We start from the raw sequence: 16,829 nt of genomic DNA on the forward strand, positions 1-16,829 counted from the left end.
TTTGGCGGATGAAGACATATTTAACACATTTGATCTATTCCCTTTGATGAAACTGTGGTCTAGATCAGTGGTTCTCAACCGTTGTCACCCCTGGGACTAACATTTTCTTTGTGTCACTAATAAATTCATGACCCACTTTTGTATAAATCTAGAACAAAAACAAAATGTATTGTTAAAAAAATAAATGGAATGTATTTTAAACATATAGACTAACACAGTAGTAAATTGAGTCTATATCATGAATCCACGACTCAGCAGTTGAGAACCCCTGACCTAGATCATTGTTTCCGTTAGTTGTTTGATCATAAGTTTGGGATGATATCTGGTATCAAAAACAAGTAACCAAACCGTGCGTTTTCTCATAAACACATTTTTAAATCAAGTTTTACTCTGTCTTCATAGGTTGTATTATCTTCTACACTTGGAACTTGCACTTCTTGGTAACTACAGACCCTTCATACTTAACTTAATCAGAACTGAGTATGATTTTTGGATTAAATGAGGAAATGTCTGGAAACTTGGTGACGAACAAAAGCGTGTCAAGTCATGGCAGTTTGCTTCCCTCGATGACTCCCAGATTAACCCCCCTGAAATAAGATTATGCTTATGGAGCAACAGAGGTGAGGTATTGTGTTGATTGCCTTATCACTTGTCCGATGGGCAATCTACAAATTAGTGGATGGATAACGGGAATGCAAACATTCGAGCTTGTCACGCATTTCTGACCACATCGTATATAATCCTATGATGTTTTATCTGGCATTGCTTTATAAAGGGATTCAATTCCGAGGTCACTTGATACGCTGACGATGATGTCAGTAGTTAGTGAGGATCCAAGGAATGAGGGGAGGAGGGAAAGGGATGCTTGGATCAAAATAAAAAAGGCGACTTTTGCAACATGAGCAAACGTTTGGATCCTTGTTTCCAGACATGAATGCAAACTCTTCTGTTTGTTGTTAGGCGCTCGTAACCGCAATTTTTCATTTTCAAACAGCGAGCCGAGAGTGTAATTTCAAGACCACAACTGTAATCACAGTTTTAACCCGAAACATGCTCTTTCCCTCAACCTATATCCGCTTGTCTTGCGCCTTTAAACCGAAGCGTTGACATACCCCAGACGTCAATCATCACATCCTATCAAAAAGATGCTTCATATTCATGCAATTGGTGATAAAAATGACAATAAAAGCAGCTTTGTGTTGGCAATCCGGTTGACTTGATTGGGAATGTGTTTTGGCTTGTCGACAAGCTTAAATTAGCGCACTGAGGCCACATTAAAGTGTCGATTTAACACAACTGCTGCACAAAGACGAAGAACAAAAGGCTGGGGGGTGGCGGGAATTGTCGACGGAAAAATAGTTTTGCAACCACCGAGACAGCTGGCATTCCTCCTGCTGCAAATTTCCAACAGCTCTCTTTCTGTGACAAAAAAACATGATGTCATGTGCTCGATGCCGGACTCGGGCTGCCGAGCTGGCACCTGCCTGGACTGCAGTCTTCACGATCAATGACCCCGACGCTCTTTGGCAGATTCCAGCAAAGACTGGATATGACGCTGGCTCGTTCCACTCCTGTCCAGTCATTCCGTTCCGGAATAGGAGGTGATTGTGGTTCTCAAAAGCATCCCAGAATTCTTTCACTTACTATAACAGGGATGGGCAAAGTATGGCTTGCGGGCCACATACTGCCATTCTTTGTTCTTTATTATTGTATTTAGTGTTAACTGTCGGTTTTCAAAGCAGAATGCTCCATATTGCTAGCTGTTTTAGAGCATTTTGACGGATCTTTTAAGACCCACCGAATAGTGTGTTCTCTATCAGTATAAGCACTCAGACTGAAGTTTATTTCTAGCCTTTTCTGTTCTTTAGTAAATAGCAGTGCAAGGTGGGTTGGTTTTACTGAAAACATCCATTTCTGACCAAAAAGTGGAGAAAACGAGCTTCTTGTGAAAAGAATGTCAAGCAGAACTATGAAGTAACAAAAACAAGATTGTCAAAAAGGGCTTTCGATGGAAAAATAAAAAATGATACACGGACAGCAATTTTTTTAAAATTTATATAACTTCCTGTTTTTATTTGAATAAATAATCCATCCATCCATTTTCTTGCCCGCTTATTCCTCACAAGGGTCGCGGGGGCTGCTGGCGCCTATCTCAGCTGGCTCTGGGCAGTAGGCGGGGGACACCCTGGACTGGTTGCCAGCCAATCGCAGGGCACACAGAGACGAACAACCATCCACACTCACACGCACACCTAGGGACAATTCGGAGCGCCCAATTAACCTGCCATGCATGTCTTTGGAATGTGGGAGGAGACCGGAGTACCCGGAGAAGACCCACGCGGGCACGGGGAGAACATGCAAACTCCACCCAGGAAGGTCCGAGCCTGGACTCGAACCGGAGACTGAATAAATGGTTAATTAATTGTTATTGAATGAAGTCTTAATAATACAATCTCTTCATCCATTTTTTTGGTAACACTTCTCATTAGGGTTGCAGGTGAGCCGGAGCCTCCCATAGCTGATTTTGAGCGAGAGGTGGCCCTGACCCTGGACTGGTCGCCAGTCAATCACACATACAGACAAAAGAACCAGTCACGCTCAACTATGACCCTTATGAGGACAAGCACTGGTTAATTCATTCTAATTAGCATTTTTATTATCAAGAAATAATGCAATTATAATTAATTAACTAATTATTTAATAAAAATGCAAATATGCTACATGCATATGTAAAATGATACCAACGTTAATAATTTATGAATTCTGTAAATGAATCAACCAATTGTTTAATGACATAAATGAAGAATACAATTGTAATTAACTGATTTTATTCAGAAAAATTAGCTAATTAATGTTTTTCTTAATGTCTGGTGGGGAGCTGACCATATTTGACTTAGATGTCCTCCCATATGCCAAATTCACTGAAGGTTCATTGAGGACTCAAACTTGTCCATAAATGTGAGTGTGAATGTTTGCGCCCTATGATTAACCAGCGACCAGTCCAGGGTGTAACCAGCCTCTCACTCAAAGTGACTCGAAACACTCTGAGGATAGGCTGCCTCAAAAATAGATGATTGGACATAGTTCACTTTTTTAATTCCTGATGTGGAAACTGTGTTTTTAGAAGTCAAACGTGGCCCCCACTCACGTGCTTGATCTTGTGGAGTAATTGAAGAATGGGAAACCGGATCATATACTGCGGCTGCGGTGTTGATGTTGATTTATCAAGCATGTTTAGAGCGTCTCACCTTGAGCATAACAATCATAATGTCCATTAACACGCAGTATTCGCGTACGTGCCAAGGTATCGGGTTCCGAGACGGCTAATTCTGTCGGCCCACGCCAATGTAACAGGATCGATGTGAACTATTGCTACGTTGGACAGCAGGCCCGGCGCAGACAGCTGCCAGGCGGTTATGTGATATCGGAGGGCTCCGAGGGGCTAAGACGGCACGTCTCGTGGCTTTGGCCCAGCGGCGAGAAGCGATACGGCCGAGAGAGATGTGAGAAACGCGTCACGTCTGATCCCCGCGCCTGTCGACAACGGCGGGGTCGGCGCGGGGTCAAGGCCGGAGTGTTTGAGTGCGCTTTTAGGCGGGGGCGAGTGCGCGCCGCGCTTACGGAGGATTAGCTTCAGCCACGTCCCCGCGCTTGCGGCGGACGAGGCATGTGCGGGGTCAAAGGGTGGCGCAAGTGCTTGGCCGAGGAGGCTGACTGTTTTCTCCCCAGACGGTAAACAGGTTGTGACATCACATCCTGCGCCCGGGGGAGTCGAAAGCATTCAGCGTGTATGCAAACACACAGCAGCTTGTGTGTGTTTCCGATCTAAATATGGAAACAATGCTGTCGAAGGTATTTTGAGGTCTGCGGATTTGATATCCATCCATCCGTCCGACCTTCCATCCATTTTCTGGTCCAATTCTGGGTCATGAGGATATTTAGTTTGAGCAGCCGTGTGAAGTAACAAAATACAAATACTTTGTGACCGTACATTTTTAAGGTATAGTGGTATATACATGCAGTGATAGGCAGAATATTTACTGTAAAATAGTGTTAATCTGCACCCATGTATAATACGCCCCCCCCCAAAAAATCATCCTTTTTTTTTTTTTTTTTTGCTGTACTGTACTGTACCTGTGATTAAGGTCTTTCAAAGTTTTTTTTTTCTTTTTTTTTTAGGGATGGGCGAGTACTGATACCAGGTATCGGTATCGGGCCGATACCACCTTTTTTTCAAGTACTCGAGTATTCGTGACGCAGACGAGTACAAGCGACCGATGGCAGAGGGGGAAGACGTTAAGTGAGTCCTCCTTGCCTGTAACTGGCGCTAGCTTGCAGCAGTTTTTCACCAAAACTTCACTGGTTTGGAAATACTTCACAATTGTGAATCTTAAACTAAAAGAGCGTTAAGACTATTGAAGAGTGACTGTGCTGTTTTTTTTTTGTCAAAATTAAAGGAAATATATTTGTTTAAAAATTTCTTTTAGTGTTTTTTTTTTTATATTTGTCAAAATGTACTACTGGTATCGGCAGTTGGTATCGGTGTCGGTGAGTACTGAGGGTCTGAGTATCGGTCTGAAAAAAAGTGGTATCGAACATCCCTACTTTTTTTTTTTTATCTTGTTTTCCAAAATCTTGTGCTTGCACTGTACGCTCTTGTTGTAATTTTAGTAAGATATTTTTGTCTCTAACTCTTTAGCTGCTTTTAAATGTTGTACTTTTAATAACAGTATTTAAAATAGGAATATTGAGTGACATGGTGTATGAAATGATCTATAAATCAGTGATTCTATTTTATTTTATGGAACAGCCTCGGGACTACTGAATGTCTAAACAATGTGAGGGAATGCCAAAAAATAAAGGGGTTTTATAAAGTACAATTACTGTGCACACTGTAGTATTTCCGAGTTGGTCACGTGCTGTTTAAGGGGCGTGGCCATGTGAGTGATATCAAGAGCTTGAGTTCGAGCTGTGAGCATCTGGTTGTGTGTCGTGGCCGACAGCAGCTTCTTGTGAGAATTCTCATTGTGTATTTCCGTGTTTGTCTGTTGTGGCGCTCCATGCCCACATGTGAGGGCATAACACTGCCTTAATTGTTCCATTTTTTTTTTCGACTTTTAGTACAAAGTAATCAGAGTACTTTTTCCTACCTGGTCTTCCTGTTTCCAAAAACACGATCAATTCTCTGCAGCCTTTTGGTAGACGTTGCTGCTGCCTTGATAGCAGCTGAGCCCTTGTGAGCATTAAGCGGCTCATCTTTGATCAACACCAGCCCGACTGACTGCCAAACACACTTTGGCTGCCAGTAGCAGCGCTAAAGTGATACAGACACTGGGATCAATTCAAGAGGATCAGCTCTAATCTGTTGCCAGGACAACCCAATGTAAAATTGAATGTAAGACACAAGATAGGCGTACTGACTGTGTGGGCAAATGTGCAATAATTTAATAGCGTCATGACTATGCCAAACATTTTTTTGCAGCACATTTGTCGGCAGACTTCCCTGTTTAAATCTGCAATCATTTTGGAATTACACGTCTTTCCGTATTCTTCTAAATATTTGTCAAGGTGGCAAAAAGCCATCACCTAAAAGTCAACATTGTCCATATTTAGTAGGAAACAGAGATCCTGAAGTGGAACTGCAAGGGACGTGACTCATTTTTTGGTAACGACTCAATAAAAGATGTCTTTCTTTTATGCTTTCAGGGCCATTTGGGGGAAGCAGATCAAAATGTTTACCGTTAGTTCGTATTTTCCCCTCTGGGACTCAGCTCTGTATAGTCTAATTACTGCTTATGTTCTGAGCAGAAAAGCCAGGTAGATTTAAGGATGAATATCTGTTTATTAAATCAAGCCCAGCGGTGTAGCAATGTTGTCAGTAAAGTAAAGCCCAGTAATGCCCAATAATGTTGCATTTGATTACTTTAATTGGCTTTTAGGCTTCAGCATCCGCAACTTAATATCCTTCATTTTGGCGTTTGAACACTCAGTGGAACCCAACTATTAATAGTTTGCTTGGTTTTATGATGCATTTCCTGTTACAACATTGCCAGTAGTCAGCTAATAGTGTTGTTATAATGAGCATATTAAAACTGTAATTTACCTTTTTGCCGTAAACAGTGCCTGGGGACAGTAACACAACCGCAATATGCTGCTGATACAATTTGTCATGTGTAAGTAAAATCAAAACGACTATTCGGCAGAAATGTCAAGAAGCAAGGAAGACTGGGAGAAAGCACTAAGCTTCGTCTCCAAATAACGCTGATGAGGTCGTTTTTAAGAAAAGCGTTCGCATTGTCATTCTACTGAGAATCTGCGTTTGGGCTTTGGTGCTGCTGTTTTTGTTAGCAAGTACTTCATATCGCTTTGCTATTTAATGTCGGTGTGTAAACAGTATTCTGTGACCTATGAATTGCGGTTATAGCCATTATTTTCTAGAATGAGGCCTTGTCTGTGCTTTTTAGCTCTAGCCAAGAAACGCAAGCGAGCAGCAAGGTCGGGTCAAAATCAGTCAGTGATTCTGTTAATAAGCCGACGAAAATTAGACATAGACTTGATAATGAAGAATTGGCACATAATGGAAACAAAAAGAAGGAACGAATCAATGAATGAATTGGATGATTTATTTATTTATTTTAACAGTGATCATTGAACGTCCTTTCCAAATAAGCTTCTCAGTAAGGTTCCTTTTACCTTTTAAAATCCAAACGCTTAATACATTTGAGTTCAAGGATCCACACAGACACAAAATGGCAAGCTCAGAATTGTGAATGCTTTTATTCAACAGTATTTTAATGGACTCGTTGCCCTTCTTTACAGTAGATTGTTGCGTGCTTAACCTGGCACTGTTATATTTAGATGTGATATCAGAATGCAGACCTACGTCAAGGCTAAATTTTTAACCTTTGAATTAGTGTATCATCACCTTTATCCCGATCATCCGATTTTTACATTTTTTTTTTTGGTGTGCATAGTTTAACTAACTGTATGCGTCTTTGCTTTTACACGATAGCGTGCCGCAATGTCCTTTTATTGCGTCCGACTGTTGCTCCTTTCAAAGCCGTTTGAAACGGATCTACTGAGTGTTGCATTTCAGGAAGGATTAGAAAGACGTCTGAATCTTTTTCCCAAGTTGTTACTGCATTTTTTTAGTCGATTTTCATGGACCCAGACAGGCACTGCTTTCGTCGTCACCCACGCTGTTTTTCTTTTTTGCCTAAAATAGCCTTTCTCCCGTCTCAAATTCCACAGACGACTTACTCGCACCTTCACATAAGAGACCCCAGAGATTTGATTTCAAGTTTGAAGCCTTTTTTTCTTGGGACGCAAATCCAAAACTAATGGCTTTCTCATCGTGCATCCGCAGGTTCTCCTTCGCTGAGCGGAACGGGAACGGTGACCGTTTTGGTGGATGACATCAACGACAACGTTCCAGTATTCTCCTCGTCTGCCTTCCACACCACCATCATGGAGGACGCCCCCACTGGGACTGACGTGCTGCTGGTGAACAGTTCTGACGCAGATGTGGGCCTCAACGGTGTCATAAGGTACCAAGTTTCCCAAACTCTTCTACTACTACTATTAATATTTTGTGAGAGATCATCAGATATACCCAGTATGCTGGAAACACAAAAACACAAAACACTTGCGCATACTAATATTTCATTAGTCTAAAACGCCAGCACATAATTTTAGTCACCCCAAAATCCTTGTTATGGTTTTTGATTCTCAGTTTTTCCCACATTCATATCTCTGCCCCTAAGAGCCCCCCGGCCCACTCCAACCCCCAATCCCTCAAGCAGGACGTTGACTCAAGCCCGTCCCCTCCTTTCTCTCATCGAACCCTACTGGGTACCCGCTGGGGGGTACTGCAGTGTGCTCCTGTTTCCCAAAACATTGTAATGAGGATGTTAATCGTCTATGACAGTACGAGGTGTACCCATCGGGGGTTCCAGGGGTCTTTAATGGAGACCAGAGCTGGTTCCCGTCAGTTATTAGTTGGGATCTCACAGTCCATTAAGATGGAGTTAAGGTTTGGGACTTTTAAAGATTCTTTGAGCTTCTGTCTTGCTTTTATACTTTCCTGTAGTGATTTTGGACAGAAGGGTGGGGGTTGCTTTCTCAAGAAACATTTCAAAGTATGTGACGTCATGTACATTCATGCGCCCGTTTATATTTGTGTCTGGGTCCGGTCTGGGTTTGAGACGGAACAATTCGCTGCTGTTGCGACTTGCTGAAAAGATTTTGTAAAAAGAAGATGCATCTGTATACGATTCTACTGTGTGCAATTGACCATACGTTGGCAAAATTATTATGTCACACACTCTTGCACACCCCTTCACACACAAATATACTATAAATTTACATTCTCATGAATATAATAAGGGAGTGAATTCACCTCTACATTTGCCCTTTTACATTTAAAAATAGTTTACAAAGAGGTCATATATTTGGGGGTTAGGGTTAGACATTCAATTGTATTTTATATAACTATGATTTTAATTTACTTGTTTGTATTATTTATTCGTATATTTCATTGTTTTAATGATTTTTATTTATATCAATGCATTAATAAATTCAGAATTTATTCAGATATGCAAATTAATTAGTTTTAATGTATTTATTCAATCAATTAAACCATTAATAATTAATTTTGCCGTTTTAATTTATGTGTTGTCATGAATTATTAATTGTTTCATTAATTTATGTCCGTTACTTCAAACAAACCAACCACCAATATCGATGTGACAATGTTTGGATGGGCCCTTAAAATTAAATTACAAATTTGTATAATAATAATAATAATAATAATAATGATAATAATAATAATAATAATAATAATAATAATAATAAAAACAACAAAAACACTTAATGGAAGTCAGAGGCTGTTAATTGATTAAATTGTTTATTTTGAACTGTATGCGACTGAAAGAGACTAACACCAGTATGTGATAAGTAGAGAAGTGTGGGCCTTTAATAATTTGTTCAATTTTGGGATTTACACACACTTTTATTCATGCTCTTATCATGTTCCTCAGTTTGTGCTCAATGTAAATTCCTCCTCAAACGTCTCCCCTTTTCCACACTTTTCCAAACAGCTACAGTTTAACTGGAGGCCACGGACAGTTCTCCATCAACCCGGCGACCGGACAGATTATCACCAGCTCCCTGCTGGACCGAGAGGAGCGAGCCAATTACCAGCTGCTTGTGGTGGCGACAGATGGAGGGCAGCCGCAGGGCCTGTCCAGCTCAGCCACTGTGTCCGTGACGGTCGCTGACATCAACGACAACCCGCCGCGCTTTCACCACCACCCTTATGTCACCCACATCCCCGCCTCGACAGCGGCAGGTAAACATTTAAAACGACTCAGTTTTTTAATTTTGGGTCAAGTTTTTTCTTCATACTTCTAATACCAATTAAACATATAAAATTATCATATGTACCCATTAAGGTCATAGGATTCAGAAATCTGCATCATCATTTTCTGGGATTGTCTTATGCAGTATAGAATATGAATGGATGCAAGGCAACTTAAAACTTATTCAACTGTTTAAAGAGTTAATCCCAAGAGGAAAGACTCTGGGACTCCAGTCTGAACCAATTCTTACTAACCACAATGACTAATAAATTTGCAACGTTAAAATGAATAAATTGTTTCCTATATTGTAACATGGATTTGCCATCTGTGTGTCCAGGATCCTTGGTCTTTGCTGTTACTGTAACCGACGAAGACTCTGGATCCAACGCCCAGTTGCACTACTCCCTGATGGGACGCAACTCGGACAAATTTAAGATCGACCCCGTCCGAGGTGCCATCACCGCCAATGAGAAACTGACGGGAACCTCAGAGGTTACCCTCACGGTTCGGGTCAAAGACGGCGGCGCCAACCCCAAAACGGACACGACCACCGTGACGGTACGCTTCGTCAACGGAGGCAACTTCCCAGTCATCAAGCTGAAGGAGCATGCCTTCACCTTCCCCGAGAGTCAACCGACCAATCACCTCGTCACCACCGTGACGGGGTCTTCCAGGAGGGGCGGGCCGTTGTCGTACTACATCGCCAGTGGTAACCTGGACAACGCCTTTCACATTGACCAGCTTTCCGGCGACTTAATCATCAGGCATCCGCTGGATTATGAACAAATTCAGAAATACGTTCTCTGGATTGAGGCCAGAGATCAAGGCTTTCCGCCATATTCGTCGTATGAAAGAGTGGACATTACTGTGCTGGATGTGAATGACAATCACCCGGCGTTTGACAAGGATCCCTTCCATGCGGAGATACTAGAGAATTTGTCACCTCAGCGGGTGCTAGTGGTCTCTGCTGTCGATCTGGATAACGGACCTAACGGGCAGCGAGAATATGCCATCATTGACGGCAACAAGGAGAACAGCTTCAGCATCAGTCGAGCCACCGGTGAGATACGAACCACCAGGCCGCTTGACCGTGAGAAGGTGGCCCAGTACACATTGAAAGTCAAAGCCACGGACCGAGGGTTGCCGCCAAAAAACTCTGCTGTCAAAGTGAAAATTAGTGTGCTTGATGTAAATGACAACGCTCCTCGCTTTTCCAAGATCTTTAGCGCTACTGTGGCTGAGAATGCGCCCGTAGGTTACACCGTTACTCGAGTCACCACCACAGATGAGGACGCTGGAGCTAACGCTATCAGTCGCTATTCTATCACAGACACCGGCCTTCCATTTAGCATTAATCCAAACACAGGGGACATAACAATTAGTAGGCCCCTCAACAGGGAGGACACAGACCATTACATTGTCAAAGTGTCTGCCCACGACTCTGGATGGACAGTTAGCACAGATGTCACCATATTCATAACAGATATCAACGACAACGCCCCCAGGTTTAGTCGTCCGTCGTATTACCTTGACTACCCTGAACTGACTGACGTCGGCTCCTTAGTGACGCAGGTGTCAGCCACCGATCCCGATGAGGGTTTCAATGGCAAAATATTTTATTTTATTCGGTCCCAGTCCGAGTATTTCAGAATTAACGCCAGCTCTGGAGAGATATTAGTGAAGCAACAATTGAGATATCTGAATTCTACAGGCGCCAGCAGTTTGAACATCAATCGCCACAGTTTCATCGTCACGGCCTCAGATCGTGGTCTCAAACCTTTGATGAGTGAGACGACAGTCATCGTGAATATCGTTGACAGTAACGATAATCCTCCCGAGTTTGATTCACCAAGCTACTTTACTCCTGTTACAAAGAGTGTCAAAGTTGGTACGAGACTAATAAGAATCGTAGCTCATGACAAGAAAGACTTTGGCCTCAACTCTGAAATTCAGTACTTGATTACAGGAGGAAACAGCTCTAGTAAATTCAAATTAGATAAAATGAGCGGGTGGGTCACTGTTTCGTCACCCCTCACATCTGACATAAATAAGCTTTTCCTCATGGACGTCACAGCCAGCGACAGAGGAAATCCGCCTTTGTCCACACAAACGGCAGTACGAATCGCCGTCACGGAGGAAAACCACCACACACCTGAGTTCTCACAAAGCCAAATCTCAGCTACAGTGCCTGAAAGCCTTGTTGTGGGAACAGCAATAAGGACTCTGTCAGCCAGAGACAAAGATAAAGAAATGAATGGCCTTATCAAGTATAATATTACATCAGGCAATAATAAAGGATTATTTGCACTTAATAGTAAAACAGGGGTGTTATCCCTAGCACAGCCTCTGGATTTTGAAGAAAGCCAACAACACGAGCTTAGAGTTTCAGCCACAGATGGCGGTTGGATTACAAAATCCAGCTATGTGACTGTCATAATTCACGTGACTGATGTGAATGACAACCCTCCAGTGTTTGATCCAGACGAGTACTACCCTATTGTACAGGAAAATGTTCCAAGTGGCACCACAGTGGTGAAAATGAACGCCATCGACCTTGATTCAGGAGCTAACGCAGTTATGGCCTATGTCATACAATCATCAGACAGTGACCTCTTTGTAATTGATCCCAACACAGGCACCATCACCACTCAGGGCTTTTTAGATTATGAGGCTAAACAGGTCTACCATTTGACTGTGAAGGCATTCAACGTCCCAGACGAGGAGCGCTGCAGCTTCGCCAATGTCAACATTCAGCTAAAGGGAGCCAATGAATACGTACCCCGGTTTGTCTCCAAAGAGTACTACTTTGAAATCTCTGAAGCTGCTCCAAAAGGCACAGTGGTTGGGGAAGTTTTTGCAAGTGATCGTGACCAAGGTGACGACGGAGTAGTCTACTACCTCATTTTTGGGAAAAGCAGGAGGAAAGGCTTTGGCATCAACAAGAGAACTGGACAGATTTATGTCACAGGTGTGCTGGACCGCGAGAAAGAGGAAAAGATTTCACTTCAAGTGTTGGCCAAAAACGCTGGGGCTATCCGTGGTGCAGATATTGATGAGGTTTTTGTGAACATCACAATACTGGATGCAAATGATCCTCCTGTCTTCTCTCAAGAGTTGTATGATGTGCAAGTTAGTGAAGGTCTCTCACCTGGTGGTCTGGTTACTTTTGTGAGTGCCGAGGACTCTGACTCTGTCCCAAGCTGGAGCCGATTTTCTTACTCCATTGCACCAGAGTTTGATAAAAAGGTTTTCACTATTAACCCCAAAAGTGGCCAAGTGTCTGTTGCAGCCGCGCTAGACAGAGAAACAACGCCTGCGTATAATCTCACCATTCTCGCTGTGGATACTGGCACACCTCCTTCTACTGGAAGCGCCACGCTGATTGTGAACCTGGAAGATATCAATGATAATGGTCCAAGTCTGACAACCACGTATGCTGAAGCAATGGAGAACCAGAAATCTGGCACTGCGGTCACTGCGTTAACAGCTTCCGACCCAGACTTACCACCCAATCAAGGACCTTACATATACAGTCTTCTCAGCTCTGGCTCTGCCAACAGCTATTTCAATCTTAGTCCAACTGGAATGCTAACCACAAGTCGGGAGATTGACAGAGAACAGATTAGTGACTTTTATCTCGCCATCTTGATCAAGGACTCTGGTGTACCTCAAATGTCCTCCACAGGAACCATACACGTCAAAATAAATGATCAAAATGACAACCCTTCAGAGCCGAGGTCAATGGAAATCTTTGTTCACTACTTTGGAAACATATTTCCTGGAGGTTCTTTGGGAGATGTTAAACCCCAAGACCCTGACATTCAAGACAGGTTCCACTGCTCCCTCATCCCACCTTCCTCCGCACTGTTTAATATTCCTACTGGAACATGCAACCTAAACTCAAAAGCACGATCAACAGATGGAAACTTTGAATTAACCATCCGAAGCAGTGATGGTGTCCACGGTCCAGTCAGCAACACAGCCCGGGTCCTTTTCATGGGCTTCACAAATGCCACAGTAGATAACAGCATTCTAATCCGTCTCCAGTCTCATGGAGTCAGAAATTTCCTCACCGACCACTACCTCAGCTTTTTACGCATTGCCAACTCTCAGCTAGCGGGACTAGGCACCGGCGTCCTGCTTTATGGTGTGTTTGAGCTCAACAATCAGACTTTTGTGATGGCAGCTATCAAACGAGGACATGGACAATATGTGAACCCCAGTGGTGTGGCCACATTCTTCCAAAGTATCAAAGACATTCTGAATAGACAGAGTGGCGTGCTAATAGATGCAGTGGACCATGACCCATGCACACGTAACCCGTGCCAGAACGGGGGCAGCTGCAAAAGGCGTCTCACTGTTGGGCCTGATATGAAAACAGAGGAAAGCGTCCCAGTGATCCTCGTATCCAACCACCCCCTGCAGCCTTACGCTTGCAGCTGCAGGCCGGGATACACTGGAGCCGTCTGCGAGACCGACGTCGATGAATGCCAGCCTTCGCCTTGTCACAATGGCGGCACTTGCCACAATCTGGTGGGGGGTTTCTCCTGCACCTGTCCTGAAGGTTTCACTGGCATGGCGTGTGAGAGGGACATCAACGAATGCCATTCCAATCCATGCAAGAATGGGGCACTGTGCCAGAACTTCCCCGGCGGCTTCAACTGCCTCTGCAAATCCGGATTTGCAGGTACTACATACACACATCCCACAGCAGTCACATTTTATATCTGACCACTCCATCACTGAGACTGATTACAAGGACAGCCGGAACACAGGATACACTCTCATACAATATTTTACCAGCTGACGTCTCGTACTCCAAAAACAATATTTGCTTTTGAGTCTGAGGTGTCACAGTCAGTTGCCAGAAACACTTTCAGATTGCTGGGTGGGGGTGGGGGTATCGACTGAATATCAGGCAGCCATGTTTGCTTTAATAAAATGGATGCTGTGAAGTTGACCGTGCTCCAGAGTGCAGGCTTTGAGTCTGTATCACATTGCATCATGTGCCTACACTGCGCTGACCACACACACAGTTGCAATTACCCAACTGTAATCCAACTGTGTACTGTATGATCTACTAATCACGGAATCCGGGCGCTTGACAAATTGGCAGCTTTATACAAGATCCAATCAGGCCTTTATGTTGGGAAATTAATGACCACTCAGACTTGTTAGCTTGGCTAAAAAGGGGAGTTGATTTTAATTGGAGTTACTTAGGACACTCATTTTGATAGGGGCTCATTGTCCAGTCTGAAAACACATCTGAAAGACATTTTCAAAGCAAGGCAATTTCCCCCCGTTCAAGTCATTACTGTCCATTTTTATTATGACAATAAAAAATGAGCACGTCTTTAGGTTTCATCAAGACAAACGACCCTCCTGAGGAAATGCACCTATTGACTTACAGTAGTTTACATGCCCGCCTCGTGAACTTTTGTCTTCCTGTTTTCTCGGGCTGGTTTTTGGCAGCCAAGTCGCTCTCCATGAAACAGGTTTTGGTCAGGATTTATCGCCGCAAGCGTACTCGCAACACTTTATCGTCCGCCGTCTGCCTTGCGCCGTTCCTGCATGTGCCTTGTCCATTAACGTGATTAGAACTGTCACGCGTCTGAGTCCCATCAATGTCACATTCTTCGTATTTTGATGTTCATTACACTTTCCCAGCCCGTTTCATTTCAGCAACTCGTGTTCATTTTAGATGTTTGTCTTTCAGCCCTGCAGCAAATTCACTTTGTCCAAGAGTAATTTGATCTCTCATTGGGCCTTACAATATGTTTAGTGAGAAGAGTCTGCCAATTATGTGGACTTTTCCTCCTATGAATATTTCAACATGCTTTGGACCAAATTGGACCTAAAATGGTGATTTTAAAGGGGAAAAAATACAATTGAGCAGATAGAATTTCACTTTTCTGTCACATACTGTATATAAAGAGTCTTTTTAAGAAATGCAAGATTATTTGTTTGACTCCGAATCAGGCAATGAAAGCTTTGCGCAACTCGGCCTGCGGGGAATGTGTTGCCCATGGTTGTTTTCTGGTATTTTCCACCACTCCATCCGTGTTAATGTGTGTTGTCTTGTGAACCCAGGCAAAACATGTGATTCCATCGTCAATCACTGTGAGTGTAACCCATGTTTTAATGGCGGCTCCTGTCAGAACCGGGTGGATGGATATTACTGTCATTGCCCATTTGGTGAGTAACATTGAAGGCAATTTGCAAGTGTAGTGACACCACCATTCCATTCATAACAATTTTCATAGCTTCAAATACAGGATTCTGTTTAGTCAACATAACTTCAAGCCTTCCATCATGTTCTTGTTTGTTCTCTTTTTGTACTCAGGGGTTTTCGGTAAACACTGTGAATTAAACAGCTATGGCTTCGAGGAGCTCTCCTACATGGAGTTCCCGTCGCTGGACCCAAACAACAACTACATTTACATGAAGTTTGCCACCCTGAAGAACAACGCCTTGCTCATGTACAACCACGATAACCAGACCGGAGACAAGGCAGAGTTCCTGGCCCTGGAGATCTTTGAGGGACGGATGCGCTTCTCCTTCAACTTGGGAAGCGGAACATACAAACTGATGACCATGATAAAAGTGTCCGACGGGCAGTTCCACACAGTCATCGCCAGGCGGGCCGGGATGGTAAGACTGTCTGCTTTTACGGGACGTGTTTGAGGTTTAAAGCAACAGCTTAATTGCGTAAAAGGAAGAGCAACGCAGAATAGAATACAGTTTATGTCCTGAGGTTTCCTGGCTAAACAGCAGCCAGCTTGTTTGCACCATCAGATAATTGCAGTCTCCCAGACCACTGCTACTTGGCTTACAGAATCCACGGTTTGTAATTACAATTCTATTGCTCGTTTGTGATTTACCATACAAGGATCTAAAACGGACTAAAAGATTGAAATTGTGTCTCTTCAATGAGAGACTTCACCCTGCCAGACATGCAGCGGCGGCAAGGAAACTGGGAGGGGAATCCATCCAAGCCCTGTCAAAGCTTTTATAAAATAGGCGTCCCACTGGACTGCAAATCTCTCCCACAGAGCATTGGGAATTTCACAGGGGGACCTGCTAGAACGGTTAATTTGTTGGTTTGTCGGCAGTGCAGACTGATAGCTTGTAAAGTAATATAGGAATTGTGGAGGTGGAAGGAACGAATCAGTGAGGTGGCCTGTCAGGCTTCAGATCACAAGTGACAAGCATATGGCAGTGAGCCAGTCGGAGATTAGCATGAGAAGCTAATGCACCACTCGACATCCTGGCTTGTCAAAAGCCACTAACAGACTCAAATACACGCTACCGTTCAAACTTCATAAACTCAACATTTGATTTACTTGGGTTCACGTTGCCCAATTTCTATTAGTCACAACTGAAGGTGCAATCGCAATCATACAAGTATTTGGTGAAACATTGAAACAAACAGGCCCAAAACTAATGAATGAAGATCGGTAAAAAAATGGT

At 43.3% G+C, this 16,829-nt stretch overlaps 1 protein-coding gene across 2 annotated transcripts in view; it reads left to right on the forward strand.

Moving 5' to 3' along the window:
* fat4 (FAT atypical cadherin 4) overlaps nucleotides 1-16,829 on the forward strand; it is a 101,748-nt gene that overhangs the window by 73,579 nt on the left and 11,340 nt on the right. The window contains exons 7-11 of one of the 2 annotated variants that reach the window (XM_077532307.1): nucleotides 7,367-7,547; nucleotides 9,099-9,349; nucleotides 9,697-14,046; nucleotides 15,450-15,554; nucleotides 15,703-16,010. In XM_077532307.1, coding sequence (XP_077388433.1) covers nucleotides 7,367-7,547; nucleotides 9,099-9,349; nucleotides 9,697-14,046; nucleotides 15,450-15,554; nucleotides 15,703-16,010 — 5,195 coding nt within the window. The remainder of the gene's footprint in view (nucleotides 1-7,366; nucleotides 7,548-9,098; nucleotides 9,350-9,696; nucleotides 14,047-15,449; nucleotides 15,555-15,702; nucleotides 16,011-16,829) is intronic. The other variant, XM_077532308.1, reaches the window with a different exon arrangement.

This window comes from Festucalex cinctus, chromosome 9, assembly GCF_051991245.1.
Source record: "Festucalex cinctus isolate MCC-2025b chromosome 9, RoL_Fcin_1.0, whole genome shotgun sequence".
In the NCBI taxonomy this organism is placed as follows: Eukaryota; Metazoa; Chordata; class Actinopteri; order Syngnathiformes; family Syngnathidae; genus Festucalex; species Festucalex cinctus.